The sequence below is a fragment of the Anguilla anguilla genome, chromosome 9 (assembly GCF_013347855.1).
Source record: "Anguilla anguilla isolate fAngAng1 chromosome 9, fAngAng1.pri, whole genome shotgun sequence".
In the NCBI taxonomy this organism is placed as follows: domain Eukaryota; kingdom Metazoa; phylum Chordata; class Actinopteri; order Anguilliformes; family Anguillidae; genus Anguilla; species Anguilla anguilla.
Window position 1 is genome coordinate 54,793,650 of NC_049209.1, and position 16,005 is coordinate 54,809,654.

The 16,005-nt window shown below is 46.6% G+C and overlaps 1 protein-coding gene across 1 annotated transcript; it reads left to right on the top strand.

The window, feature by feature from the left end:
• Positions 1 to 7,017: 7,017 nt before the first annotated feature.
• On the top strand, positions 7,018 to 14,002 carry LOC118235138 (claudin-7-B-like). The gene is made up of 4 exons (XM_035432195.1): positions 7,018 to 7,629; positions 11,761 to 11,925; positions 12,111 to 12,195; positions 12,826 to 14,002. Exons 1-4 carry the CDS (start codon positions 7,407 to 7,409, stop codon positions 12,983 to 12,985), a joined length of 633 nt encoding a protein of 210 aa, XP_035288086.1. The 5' UTR covers positions 7,018 to 7,406; the 3' UTR covers positions 12,986 to 14,002.
• Positions 14,003 to 16,005: the final 2,003 nt, after the last annotated feature.

The window sequence follows — 16,005 nt, forward strand, 5'->3', positions numbered from 1 at the left end:
CTACGGGAACGATGCTCTCAGTCCATTGGCTGCTTAGTCTTCCAAAGGAGAAAATAAAGCGCATTTCTCTCCTTGACATCTCCAGTCTTCCAAACCGCACCCCAACCTCAGAGTCTTCCAAATCGCACCCCAACCTCCCAGTCTTCCAAACCGCACCCCAACCTCAGTCTTCCAAACCGCACCCTAACCTCACAGTCTTCCAAACCGCACCCCAACCTCAGTCTTCCAAATCGCACCCTAACCTCACAGTCTTCCAAACCGCACCCCAACCTCAGTCTTCCAAACCGCACCCTAACCTCACAGTCTTCCAAACCGCACCCCAACCTCACAGTCTTCCAAACCGCACCCCAACCTCAGTCTTCCAAACCGCACCCTAACCTCACAAGCTTCCAAACCGCATCCCAATCTCACAGTCTTCCAGCGACAGAAAGCCATAATGTGGGAAACAGTGTGGAACCCCTCCCATCTGCAGGGTCAGCCAGACTCAGGAACAACCCCCCCCCCCCCAAAACCCTCCAGGACAGAACACACACGGACAGCCACCGCAAGGACGGATGGACAGACTGAATTATGAAATATCAGCACCACGTCTGCATGCACCTATATTTACTGAACATTTGGATGACCCAAGATATCAGCCCTCTTCCCCAAGACTCCTGGTCTCATGGGAACTTATTTATGTAATAACTCAGAGGAGAGAGGTGTGTCATTATTGGATATTATTGAATAAATCAAACTGATATATTTGTATGATTGTAAAGTCGGGTGTTGAATGGTTCTTGGGTGATGGGTGGGCATTGGAAGGAAAAGCCCCTAACGTGTGTGTGACTGAGTGTGTGTGTATGTGTGTGCATGTGTGCATGCGTGTGTGGGTGCCTGTGTGTGTGTGTGACTGTGTGTGTGTACTGATATTAGTCCTGAGTGCCTGTGGCTTGCTGGGATTGGTGCTGAGTGCCTGTGGCTGGCTGGGATTGGCCCTGAGCACCTGTGGCTGGCTGGGATTGACCCCGAGTGCCTGTGGCTGGCTGGGATTGGCCCTGAGCACCTGTGGCTGGCTGGGATTGGTCCTGAGTGCCTGTGGCTTGCTGGGATTGACCCTGAGTGCCTGTGGCTGGCTGGGATTGGTCCTGAGGGCCTGTGGCTTGCTGGGATTGGTTCTGAGTGCCTGTGGCTTGCTGGGATTGGTTCTGAGTGCCTGTGGCTAGCTGGGATTGTGTGAATCAGCAGATTGGGCAGCGGGCAGATGGCTGGAGGCCGTAAATCAGGCCTGAACAGGTTCATTAAGGCCACATTTAAGCACCAGCTATAAACTCTTCCTCCTGCAATTAGCTTAAAACAGCAGGAAGACTTAGAGAAGACCCAGACTGCTGGTCTGCAACACAAAGACTGAGTGTGTGTGTGTATGTTGTATTTGCAGGTGTGTACATGAGTGTGTGTGTTTGTTGTGTTTGCAGGTGTGTTTGTGTGTGTACGTGTGTTCATAAATGTGTGGGTGTGGTTGTGTGAAAATCTGTATGCATGTTTTCTGTGCGAGTGTGCGTTTGTATCTGTATGCATGTTTTCTGTGCGAGTGTGCGTTTGTGAGTGTGTGTTGAAATGTTGCAGTTTATTTGACAAAGGAGTAGGAAGGTGTCAGCACTAATGGCTAACAGCACCATGCTGCCCCCTGCTGGACATACAGTGACCCTGCAATCAGAAGTACCCGGTAAAGATTACAAAATGCAATCTAAAATGTTATGCATCAAGATTATTTTCTATAAAAGGATAAAGTATGGACAATGGGCAGAATACACACACAAGCATGCATGAACACACGCACACGCAAACACACACGCACACCCGCACACACACACACGCACTCACACATGCACACACACACACACACACACACACATTCACACACACACACAGTGTGCAGTTGTACAGTGTGAAGCGCTGTTCATTTAATCTCAGCAGCAGTATTTGAAGCCTGTTCCTGACTGGCTGATTTTGTGCTGACTTGTCTTGTCATTTCTTACACAGGGAGATCATTTGTTCTCTATCTGCCTGTCACACGCATCCTCCTCTCCTGCTCACGGGCTCATTATTATGGAAATGTGCCTTTTACTGCTGGACTTAATGCCAGGCTTGTCACAGCCAGAAAAGCCGCTTTTACAACCATGACAACTCTACACACTACTGTAACAGAATAAACCACAGCTATGATTCACAATGAACCTCTCCAGCACACTGCCCATCTTTGTGTGTGTGTGAGAGAGAGAGAGGGAAAGAGAGAGAGGGGGAGAGATACAGAGAGAGAGAAAGCACTTTGAATTAAATTGAGAGACTTGTGGTTTTCGCTGGAATATTAAATATGGCCACTGGGGGCCGCTGTATCTCCCGTTCTGCATTTGTGACCTTCAGAAACGTATAAAACTGTGCAGTCTTGTGGCCGTGCAGATCCACAGACGCCTCTCCCATCAGGATCGGCTCACTCCTGGCCCTGGAGATCAGATCAGCACCCCCACACCATATACACCTCCTCAAACTGTAAAAGCTTCCAGCTTCAAAAACACATTTCCCTCTAACCCCCCTGTCTGAAGCCTCTCTCACACGTGCACGCCACAGCGCGCACTAAGAACAGAAGATAATTCTGCCGTCTGTAACTTGCGCAACGCCAGCAAAGCACCTTCAAATAAAACTAACACTTATGGAGAGCGTGCTGCTGTTGGTCATGAGACCGGCGCATTCTGAGGTGGCCCCACAGCCATAGCGTAAAGCCACCATAGAGAAGCCACACATCCTCCTAAGAGATCACGTGGCGTCGCCCTCCCCTCCCACAACAGGCCGCTTGTGGGCGTGTTTTCTCTTTTTGTAAGTGATCGTTAGATGTATATCGATCGTATATTTTGGAAAACCCCATACAACATTAATAACGGGTCTTCCTTAACAGAACTGTGCAGAATGGGAAAATAAAATTAGAAACCGGAGACAGTTTGCACGTCCAATATTTCATCTGATTGGTTATCGCACCATGTTCCCGTTTTTCCGGCCACTCCACCGGTTCACCACGAAGTTTCCGGATGTGTGGCTTTACCCTTATAAGTGACTTAATTTGCATAGTGTTTCCACTACCTGCGAATACTGGTTATACTTCCTGAATGCAACATGCCAACACAAACTATGTACACTGATGTCCTGATACTGATCTCCTGATACTGATCTTCCTGATGACTAATATTACTATTAAGCCCAGTAAAACAGAAAGTATGAGTAGGTAGGATGTGTTTTTGAGTGCATGTGAGTCACCGACAACCTGAAACCAAATCAAGGGAAGGGGTGTCGAATGCTATGCCCAATTATCCCCTAAAACATTTAAAATCGTGCATAGACATAGACTGCAGTTTACCGACAGTGCTGATCGGTCTGCTTAAGATCGCTGATCCCGTTTATCTGTTGCTTCAACCGGCAGCAGAATATCATGGTTTTCAAGTCTAGCCTCTTCGCTTTGCGACTGATAAAACCACATTTAGATCGCTAAAGGCACAGAGATAACAAAAGCAATATCGGGACAGTAGCCTACTCACCACACAGGAGTCTAAATTGATAGATCAAGTTGATGCTTATGATGTTTTTGACTGCATGTAGACACATACCACTACTCGTACAACTCAGGCCTCAGTAAGAACAGAATATCCGCTCCAGCTGTGAGCAATCAACCGGCTCCATCTACCTTGGCCCGCAAAGTTAATGCATTATTTTCTCCACTGAGCTGAGCGCATTTTCAGCCGTAGCTGAAAACGTCATATGCAGCAGATGTAAATGCAATTTCAAATGTGGCAAAAGTAGCCTCTTTTTTAAAAAGCAACTTTTTACAATCAAAACTGTGAAACATTACCTCAGTCAAACTTTCCAGGGCTGCCTGGAGGCAACATAATAATGCAAAATAAATAAATAAATAAATACTTTCTGCCTATCGTGACTTCTGTCGCGCAAAAAAAAAGACAAAAAAACAAAAACAAACACAGCTTTGAATTAGTAGTCACGTGACCAGCTCGTATTCTTCAATCTATTTAATTCTCCCAGCCCAGCTTCCAACGCCTGTTACAGTCCGTTTCTAGCGCAAACAATCGCTGCTCTATTCATGATGAGTCCTTGAAGTTTGTGAGAGGCCACAGTGAAGAACAACCGACTGGTCTGGCTTTTCTGAGTTTGATTTGAGGGTATTATGGTAACCAAACAAGCTCTCAGAATGGACATATTTTCACTGAAAAATTGGCCATTGTCAAAAACAGTGCTCACAGGGTTAGCGGGTTAAGATCACAGTGCTCACAGGGTTAGCGGGTTAAGATCACAGTGATCACAGGGTTAGCGGGTTAAGATCACAGTGCTCACAGGGTTAGCGGGTTAAGATCACAGTGATCACAGGGTTAGCGGGTTAAGATCACAGTGCTCACAGAGTTAGGGTTAAGATCACAGTGATCACAGGGTTAGCGGGTTAAGATCACAGTGCTCACAGGGTTAGGGTTAAGATCACAGTGCTCACAAGGTTAGGGTTAAGATCACAGTGCTCACAGGGTTAGCGGGTTAAGATCACAGTGATCACAGGGTTAGCGGGTTAAGATCACAGTGCTCACAGGGTTAGCGGGTTAAGATCACAGTGATCACAGGGTTAACGGGTTAAGATCACAATGCTCACAGGGTTAGCGGGTTAAGATCACAGTGATCACAGGGTTAGCGGGTTAAGATCACAGTGCTCACAGGGTTAGGGTTAAGATCACAGTGCTCACAGGGTTAGCGGGTTAAGATCACAGTGCTCACAGGGTTAGCGGGTTAAGATCACAGTGCTCACAGGGTTAGGGTTAAGATCACAGTGCTCACAGGGTTAGGGTTAAGATCACAGTGCTCACAGGGTTAGTGGGTTAAGATCACAGATGTGCTGGATTACCGGGTTAAGATCACAGTGCTCACAGGGTTAGGGTTAAGATCACAGTGCTCACAGGGTTAGGGTTAAGATCACAGTGCTCACAGGGTTAGGGTTAAGATCACAGTGCACACAGGGTTAGGGTTAAGATCACAGTGCTCACAGGGTTAGCGGGTTAAGAACACAGTGCTCACAGGGTTAGCGGGTTAAGATCACAGTGCTCACAGGGTTAGCGGGTTAAGATCACAGTGCTCACAGCGTTAGCGGGTTAAGATCACAGTGCTCACAGGGTTAGCGGGTTAAGATCACAGTGCTCACAGGGTTAGAGAAGGCCAAGGAGAAGCGCTGGAGATGAAGGCAGCGCCCTTAAGCGGTTAAAGAGTCACAGGCCTCGCTCTGCAAACCTGTGGAACAGGTACCTACTGCCAGGTGGCCACGCCCTGGAGGGAAACAGCTCCTGTTTTTCCCTAAATACACACAGCATCAGTAAAGAGAGTTAAAATCACACTCACACCAACTACCGCCACAAATTCACACAGCATCAGTGAAGATAGTTAGAAACACACTCACACCAATTACTGCCACAAATACACGCAGCATCAGTGAAGCGAGTTAGAAACACACTCACACCAATTACTGCGACACACACACACACACACACACACACAGAAGCTCTGCCCATAATGGAATTTCTGTGGGAAGTCTGGAGTCCACAGCATAAAGATCAGCTCCTGGAACAGTGACTCTAACGCAGAGCAGCACTGGACTGTCAGAGGTGATGTCATCATGGGGCTCACTGGTTAAAAAAAGCAGTGGGCGATTACATCATCAGGAAATGGAAGCAGTGGGCGATGACATCATCTCTAAAGGGAAAAAGCACTCTTTCCAGGACTCTCCTCTCTGCAAGTCGTTTAAGGGCCAGATTCAACATGGGCAAACGATCTCAGATCCTACACATCAAAATCTTTAAGGGCCAGATTCAGCACAGGCAAGCGATCACAGATCCTACACATCAAAATCTTTAAGGGCCAGATTCAGCACAGGCAAACAATCACAGATCCTACACATCACAATCTTTAAGGGCCAGATTCAGCACGAGAAAACGATCACAGATCCTACACATCACAATCTATAAGGGCCAGATTCAGCACAGGCAAACGATCACAGATCCTACACATTACAATCACTGCACATCCCACCCTGAGGTGAGAGCAGCCGGTGTCTATTTTAAAATCCCCGGCCAGCCCACTGCCATTTCCACCGTGTCACTGTTTTCCTGTTTAAACACACCTGAGGGGGAGTATTAAAATTCTGCTCCTTTGTCCTAAATTGAATGGATACTATCCCTTTCATTTCATTTGCATACATCATGCTACCCACTGTAAATTGCTTATTGTGTTTTGAGATAAGATTGCACTTTATTGTTCCTTAACACAGAAAGTTTGTTAGGGTGTGTATTAGCCATGTTGGATACTATGTGCACGTATGGCTTACGTCAAGGACAGGCTAAGTCTTCAGAAGCTCGCACTTCAGGAGGTCTGAGAGGGAGCTTGAACCCACAGAATCTCTGACCTGCTTTATGTCTGAAACTGAGCCGCAGGTGACACCGCACGCAGACTGCCGAGCCAGGCCGCGTAAGAGCGCCGAGGCGGGCTGCGTAAGAGCGCCGAGCCGTTTATTTAAATTTTCACACCTGTCCGCCGTCGTTAACACCTTCTTTGTGAGCAGAAGGACATGCATTTCACACCTGAATTTCGGACCTGGCCGAAGTCTCAATCAAATTTAGATTTTCCAACAGTGCTTTCCCTTGATGTTTAATAGTTTCATAAACATTGCATGTTTTTATCGCGCAATTTAGGTAGGGTTTCAGATTTAAGTAGTTTATTCTACAATAGCTAGTTTGGGTTGTTGTTTGGGTATACGGTAGTTGTTTTTATTTGTATGTTGCGCAATCCAAACATTCGCAATGGAGGGAGAGGGGTATCGGTTTGTTTAAGTTAAGATCAGTATTGCAGGAGTGTTTTTTCGACTGACAGTGATACGGTGACATCACGAAACTGAGGACGAGCGCGAGGAGAGAGAAACTGCGCGCGTTCCCGCCCACTTCCCAAGAGAGCCTTAAAACGCTCGTCCCCGCTAATCTGCCATTATACAGTAAAGGTGCGGCTCTACGGAACAGGTGTAGTATTTTTGAGGAGTACGACTCGTTTTCTTCATTTACTGAGCCGACAGAAGACAGGAGTACAGTTTCAACAACATTTAAAATTGCTTTAAAAAGTCAACGTTTACCTTTCTTCTGAAGACAACAGGTGCACCGAAAAAACCGAACGGAAGACTCTTTGAACAGAAGAACACCAAGACGGGTGGTTAAGCCAAAAGTTTTGTAGCTTGGAATTCGAATTTTTATTTATTGAAAGAAACGCGTTAGTTCATTCGTTACTTTTGGGAATAACTACACAAAACACAGAACAATTTTCAAGTGTCTCTCGACTGAAGGTGTGAAATGGCCAATGCGGGGCTTCAGATTTTGGGGTTCGCTCTGTCGTTGATCGGCCTTATTGGGCTAATTGTCGGAACCATCATGCCGCAGTGGCAGATGTCGGCCTACGTGGGAGACAACATCATCACCGCCATCGCCATGTACCAGGGGCTGTTTATGTCCTGCGCGTTTCAGAGCACTGGGCAGATGCAGTGCAAAGTGTACGACTCGATCCTGCAACTCGACTGTAAGTGTTAATTTGTGTGATCTCCATTTCATACTGTATCTCCTGGTATGCCTAACTCAACACAACCGCGTGCGCGCGGGAGGGAGAGCCTCTCGGAAGCGCGCTCAGTGATTGAATGAGGCGTAAATGGCGTTAGTTCAGTGCGCTTTGTCTGGTGGTCACCTTATCCAGCTACCGTAGTAATGACGTAGGTGTTGAGTGTCGGTAATTTTACCGGTATTCTGGCAGGTGCTGCAGTGCGCTTGACCACCCGACCGTGTGTGTGTTGAAGCCATACAAGTCAGATTTACTGTTTTAATCCCTCAGTTTTAATAAAATGTGACGGCACTGAAAGTGTAGTAATAAAATGTGGGGAATTATGTCTTGCACGACATGCATGGAATGTCTGTTCCTCTGGCTCCACCCATGCGGTCCATTATGCGGTCTGTGCTGCAGTCTGTAATGCGGTCTGTGCTGCAGTCTGCAATGTGGTCTGTGCAGCTGTAGTTCCTCATAGATGAGTGTTTCTCAGTGTGACTGACTGGCACTGCAGTGCTGACCCAGTCTGGGCCATGCCCCAATGGTTGGGCCAGAGTAGCTGGGTTACAGGGAGCCGTGCATTGTGGGTAATCTGATACAAGAATATTTCTCCCCTCTTCCTCTAAATTTACTATGGCTGAACAACCAAGTACAGTCACACAGCTCAACATCAACCAAACACACAACACACTTTACTCAACAACACAACACAACATAAACCAAACACACCACACCCTTTACTCAACAACACAGCACAACATCAACCAAACACACAACACCCTTTACTCAACAACACAGCAGAACATCAACCAAACACACAACACCCTTGGCTCAACAACACAATTTAAACCAAACACACCACACCCTCAATAACACAGCACAACATAAAGCACATAACCACATACTTTTGGGAAGGTAGAGGAACCTCTCAAAACTTTAGAGCCAGTCCTGAACTGTGAGTCAGTGTCATGCCCCTCCAATCAGAAAGGAGGAGAGAGAGAGAGAGAAAGAGAAAGACAGAGAGATTATTTGTCCTGGCCACTGAATAAATTTGTTTAAAAAAAAAAAAAAAAAAGCAAACAAGTAGAACGTGACACCTCCTCCCCCTTGAGTGATGTTTCCATTGTCTATGGGACTGACTACCCACCCGTGCAGTGAGTGGGGTGTGTGTGAGTGTGTGTGTGTGTGTGTGAGTGAGTGGGGTGTGTGTGTGTGTGTCCGTTTGTGGGAAACCTTGGGATTTACACTAACTTGTAATTCCACTGAAACTGGTTTAGGTGGTTTTGTCTAATATACACTCTAAATAATACACACACACACATCACACATATACACGCACACACGCACACACACAGAAACGTACTGTGCCTCTCAGGGTTCCTGGAGGGATGGATCAAACTAAAGGTTCCAAATGACAAAGACACACCCTGTGGTGTGTGTACCTGCATTACGGTTGAATTACCGGCTCAGTCAGTACACCACAGCCTGTGGGGAGAGAGGGAGGGAGGGAGAAAGAGAGGGAGGGGGGGAGAGAGAGAGAGAGAGGGAGAGTAGAAGGGGGTGAAAGAGAGGGAGGGAGGCAGCCTTTTTTTACTTTTAACCTCCCTTCATAAACAATAAGACAAAAGATACTCACAATTCACCAATACTGACACAGACCAAAAGACAAAAAAAAAACACACAAAAAGGAGAAAAGTAAAATGACAGAGTGAGAGAATTTGAATTTGAAAGAAATAAGGAGTGAAACAGAGAGAAAGAGACAGAGGGAGACAGAGAGACAGAGACGCAGAGAGAAAGAGAGGGAGAGAGAGCCTGTTCTGTGAGCTCAGGGTGAGTACCACCACCTGTCGCCCCACACCTGTGCTGCAGTCACTGAGTTTTTATCAGAGTGCAGAGATGCAGGACCCCAGGTGGGCCGGTCTGAGCATGCCTCATCACTCCTTCATTACTTTTTCCTCCTTCTTTCTATTAATGGGGATGAAAAAAGAAAAATGAAACAACTTCTTCGAAAGCCCAGCGGCATTCTGGCGTCTCCATAGTGACAGAACGGGACATACGAGCGATAAGCACGGGGTGTGCTCGCTGTGGCACATGCCAACCCAGCCAACTGAAATCAGCACGCTCATTCATGCAGATTGCCCCGAGGGTTTTGTCGTTGACATGAATTGGGCAACTATTATTGTCATTCAGGTCTGACGCGTCTGTTTGTCGCGCTGCATAAATGCCTGTTGACTGCGGGCGGTCTACAGTAATGCAGCAGGTGGACGCCATGGCTGTGATTTTATCACAGTAGCTTACTGTAACCAGGCGAGTGTGACTGCCAGAGAAACAGACCCTGTAGACCAGCGGTACTCCACCGTCCTGTAGGTTTTCTCTCCAACCCTAACAAACCACAACAGTTAGAGATCCTCATTGAGCGGCTAATTAGCAGAATCAGGTGTGCCAGTTAGGGTTGGAATGAAAACCTTCAGGATGGTAGCCCTCCAGGAACAGGATTGGTTACCACTGCTATAGACCACAGACTTCCCTGTGGATTATTTCAGGGACAAGCTCACCTGGATTTGGGTGGGGGTCAGGTCGGGTCAGGGGTGGGGGTCGGGGGTGGGGGTGTACTGATCGGTTCTCTATGCTCAATCTGCAGCAGAATTCGAGCAGAACTGGAGCCAGTCTACACCCTCTATCTGTATACATCTTGTTCTCTTTCTCTCTCTCTCTTTCTATCCCTCTCTCTCAGTTGTCGGTTTGGGTCTAAGTGGGTGAGGGGAACTTGTTCCTCGTTAGCATTCTCCTCATAGTTCATATTCCAGGAGGTTTTTTCTGTCTCCAACACATGAGAGCCTCAGTCCAGCACTTCCTGCTCAAATTCATATGGGTATCGTTCCACTGAAGCCCGTCTGATTCAGGATCCTGTTTGATAACCTCAGTTCTGCTCTTCAGGTACTCTCTCAAACGGCAAACTGCAATCAGCCCAACCAGCACTGAATATGAATTGTGTAATATAATACTGTGGAATATTAAACTTTTTAGATTATGAAACTGTGTAAACTTACTTTAGGATTCATTGAACTTGTCATAAACTCTTGAACTCACAAGTATGACTATTTTCATCAAAAACACTGGTTCACTCATTCAGAGCTGTGATTGGCTGGGAATCGCTCAGTCTCACAGTGGCTTTAAACAGACGGTGTGCCAGCAGGTGTAAATGAGTGGTGTGTTTATGTTGAGTATCAGATTTGCTGATATGCCAGAATTGTTTTATCACAGTGCAAACACCACCAACACGAGTCACAGGAGATAAACGTCCCTGTGTAATGACATCACTGAGGGAACGTTTGTAAACGTCCCCGTGCAATGACATCACTGAGGGAACATTTGTAAATGTCCCTGTGTAATGACAACAGTGCTGTACACTGAGAGAACGATTGATACCTGTTCAAGCTTTTTTCAAAGAAAGACCTGAACGTCCCATCTAAAACTGAGATAAGCGATATATCCATCATTTCCATATTCATAACCAGCAGGAGATGGTGTGAGACACAACCTCAGCGTTGGCTGATATGACCACAGACAGCAGTGTCCCTGCAACTCGGTAACTGGGGAAAGTACTGAACAGGCGTGTCCTCTCACTGTAACATGACCCCCCTCCTCACCGGTCCGACAGGTTCTTCTCTCGCGAGGGGGGGTGAGTCACTGGGGAGATTCCAGCTGGAACCGGTTCTGCGCTACACCTGTGTACAGGTGGATAAGAGAGGGAGGAACACAGATTTGAATGTGGGATCATTTACATACCTGTAAATGTAGAGAGAGACAGAGAGAGGGGGTGGGAGAGACAGAGACAGAAACAGACAGAGCGAGAGAGAGAGAGGGGAAGGAAGAGAGAGAGAAGGGAGGGAGGGAGGGAGAGAGAGAGAGAGAGGGAGGGAGAGGGAGAGCAGGAAGGGGAGTTCACCACTCTTTCACTCTGCTAATGTCTGTGGAACTGGAGTGTGTGCGTGTGTGTGTGTGTGTGCATGCCTGTGTGTGTGCATATGTGATGAATAAGGTGAAGCTGAATTTAAACTGAAAGCGTAATGGTGGAGTTCACGTGTGATGTTCTCTCTCTTTTCCAAACAGCCTCCCTGCAGGCGACCCGCGCTCTGATGATCATCAGCATCATCGTCACGGTAGCGGGGCTGGGTGTGGCCTGCATGGGTATGAAGTGCACCAACTGCGGCAGCGACGACAAAACCAAGAAGACCCGCACGGCCATGACCGGAGGCATCGTCCTGCTGGTGGGAGGTGAGGCCCCAGAGCCGTCCTCCTCATCCCTCTCTCTCTCTCCCTCCCTCCTCCTCCCTCTCTCTCTCTCCTTCTCTCCCTCCTCTCTAATCCAAATGCTGTATTGGCACCTGATATATTTTTCCAAAGTGTTCTGATCATGTCCGCCTGCACTCGTTTATCTGATCCCTCCTGTTCTTCTGCAGCTCTGTGCGCCATTGTTGCCTGTGGCTGGTTCTCCAACAGAGTCATCAGGGCCTTCTACGACCCTTTCACCCCCGTCAACACCAAGTATGTGCTGCACCCCCAAACACACACCCCCTACTACACCCCCAAACACACACCTCCTACTGCACCCCCAAACACACACACACCCCCTACTACACCCCCAAACACACACCCCCTACTAAACCCTTAAACACACACCCCCAAACACACACCCCCTACTGCACCCCCAAACACACACACACACCCTACTACACCCCCAAACACACACCCCCTACTGCACCCTCAAACACACACCCCCTACTGCACCCCAAAACACACACACACCCTACTACACCCCCAAACACACGCCCCCTACTAAACCCTTAAACACACACCCCCTACTGCACCCCCAAACACACACCCCCTACTGCACCCTCAAACACACACCCCCTACTGCACCCCCAAACACACACACACACTACTACACCCTCAAACACACACCCCCTACTGCACCCTCAAACACACACCCCCAACTGCACCCCCAAACACATACACACCCCCTACTGCACCCCCAAACACACGCCCCCTACTACACCCCAAACACACACAACCCACCTACTGCACCCCAAACACACGCCCCCTACTACACCCCAAACACCCACAACCCACCAACTGCACCCCAAACACACAGCTAACTTTCTTTACCTGTCTCAGGTACGAGTTTGGGGCTGCTGTCTTCATCGCCTGGGCGGGGGCCTTCCTGGATGTTATGGGCGGGGCCATGCTGGCTGCGTCCTGCCCAGGGAAGAAGACCCCGAGTAAATACCCCATCGCCGCGTCCCGCCCCCCCAGCAGCAGCAAGGAGTATGTGTGATCGCCCCCTGCTGGCCCCTGAAAACCCGTCTCTCACAGATCCTCCAGCTCGTCTTCACCGCCCCCTCCCTGTAATAACCTGTATCTGAAACACCTGCAATGTTTCCCATCTTTCCTGGGGGGTTCTCTGATCTGCTTCAGATTCACAGTGTGTGGGGGGGGGTATAGTATTTGGCAGGCAGACCCCTTTAAAAAGGAGAGTAACTCCCACCCCCCAGTACTGGAGACCCCGAAACAGATACGATCTGCTGTAGAAATGTCTTACAATTTAAGATTTTTTTTAACCAGTAATAACAATAATATTAACTGTCATAAGTTTTATTTGTACAGCCATTTTATATTTACTATGAAAATCCCTAAATCCAGTGCATCGGGCTGCTGTTGCCAAAGTTGTTGCCCAAATTAGTCAGTTTTTAAAATCAGTTTGAGGTGCTTGCTCAAGACTCTCCTTTTTTAGACAGCTGCATAGAACCAAACCAACCATTTTATAACACGTTTAAAAACGCAGATGAGACGGCAGAAATCCCCTGGCAGTTTTGTCTTTTTGTTGGCAAATGGTGCGGGGTCTGGAGACTCCCGTGGGAGCTGTGAGCCCTGTCACTGGTCTGCCATTTTGTGGGTGATGCTGTCGAATAGTTTCTCATGCAGATCCGTCTCCTCAGATCACAGAAACTACAGAAAGGCCCACAAGTGTTCCTGCTTCTCACAGAAATACCTGCTTTATTGTGTAAAATTCACCCCTTTTGTTTTACAAAGCTTCTTTCTTCATGGTCACTAATATACTTTCATCATCAAGCCTGGACTTGCTGAGAGTTCCTTGTCCTTACTGAATGTACAGTCAGTTATAGCTGCAAAGTTTCTGTGTTTATAAAATTAGGGCTGGTGGACTTTTACCTTACTGCAGCTGTTTTTCTCCTTTTCACCCTGAGTTACTTTCATTTACATTGGCATTTTTTGTGTGGTTGTTTTTGATTGTGAAAAGATTATCTTGTGGTAATAAAACAATGAAACCCCTGTTTATAATTTTGTTTTTATTTATTTACACAATTGTGGTGATGTTGACATTTAATTATCTTTCCACACTGTGGGCAGTGCAATGCCAATAACGTGTATGTGTGTGTGTGTGAGTAAGTGTGAGATAGAGTGAGAGTGTGTGTGTGTGTGTGAGTGTGAGATAGAGTGAGAGTGTGTGTGTGTGTGTGTGTGAGTGAATGAGTGAGAGAGAGAGTGTGTGCGTGTGTGTATGAGTGAGATCTGTCTCTGTGTAAAAGTGTTTCACTGTTGATAATGTATTCAAAGTGATCTCAGTCTGCCTCTTTTGCCTAACCTGTCACCAGAGGCAAGAAAAAGAAAGAACCATTTTGTGGAAAATACTTAAATCGTGATGATATTGCACACAAGATGACACATCGCCATCTAGTGGCCACAAGTACCAAGAAACCCATCACCCATCTATTATCTAGCCTGATTGTTCCTGGGGTGCATTCCAATAGCTTTAAAAAAAATTTTTTTTTTTTTAAACTGACGTCTGACCCTGCAGTGAGGCAACAGCACTGAACCGCCATGCCACCCTTACAAGAAAAAAGCCACTTGTTTTGAGTGATCAGCAAAAAATATATAATTATATGTTCCAGAGGCAAACCTTGTATCTATCCATCCATTGTCTATACCCGCTTATTCCTGGTAAGGTTGTGGGAGGTGCTGGAGCCTAACCCAGCGTGCATTGGGCAAGAGGAAGGAATACACCCTGGACATAGTTTCAATTTAGTTTTAGTTTTTTGGGCAGGCACGTTTCTTATTTCAATTTACAAATAAGTTTTTCATGACTAGTTTTGCTTTTAGTTACAGTTTTTTATTTATAATAATATTTTTTCCAAACCTACATATACAAACATGTCCACTAATATCCACAGGTAATTTGAGGCTTTAAAAAAAAAAAAAAAAAAAACTCCCAAATATTCCATCGACTACTCATGATTAAATTATTACAAGTAGCTCTCCCATTTATTGCTGTTTTTCTCCCTCGCTCTTCTCTCTTTTTCTGTCTTCTATTGTAAGACAAATGCAAGGCAAAGGGAGCCTGTGCATCAGCGCCCCTGGTGGTAAAACCAGGTATAGCGCGAGAATAGTGGTGAGACGGCTCCCCCTGCTGGGGACATTGAGGATAAGCCTTTTCTGTCTAAAAGATAGGCATCAACAAACAGGCATATTTCAAGAGGAATACAAAAGGAGAAATATATTTATTACTAATTTATAGACTACTTATTCAAAATGTATACTACTGTTCATATATATAACAATGTTAATACTCAGTGAATACTCAGTGGCCACCTAGCCTACCTAGGTACTCCTATCCAGTGCAGGTAGGACCCTCTTTTGCTTCCCGAACAGCCTCAATTCTTTGCTGTGTGGATTCAGCAAGGTGCTGGAAACATTCCACTGGGATTCTGGGCCATGCTGACTCATGCAGTTCAGAATTTTTGGCCACACGTTTATTTACATCATTCTCTGAATACTCTAGAGACAACATTGTGACATGTGACATCATGTCTGCAATGAAGAGAGAGAGAGAGGGTGACTGTGATGCAACACTATTTCAGGCATTTGGGTTTCGCCCAGTGATCTTTCCTGAAACTCACACTCAGTGTTCCCACTCCTCTACTTCCTTCAGTAAGTCACTACCATAGATGGTGCAACAGCAGAGCATTAACCTGCATAGCCCTCCCACCATAGAGTTTCACTGATGCCTAGAGGGGCTCCTGCCCTGACTTCATATTTGTGTGATCTGTCACCTCAAGCCCCTTCAGAGTAAAAACAGCACACCTGTCCTTATACCCACTTTCAAGGTAGGAAGGTCCACACCCTAAAGAGTCATTTAGACTGAGATCTAAGCAAATTAATAAAGTTATCATGATAAAACTACTATGTTCAGTTACAATGACATATTTACGACGGGGGTCTTCACACATTATTAAAATAGTGTCTTTATTGTTTTAAAATTCCCAAAACAACTAAAACACA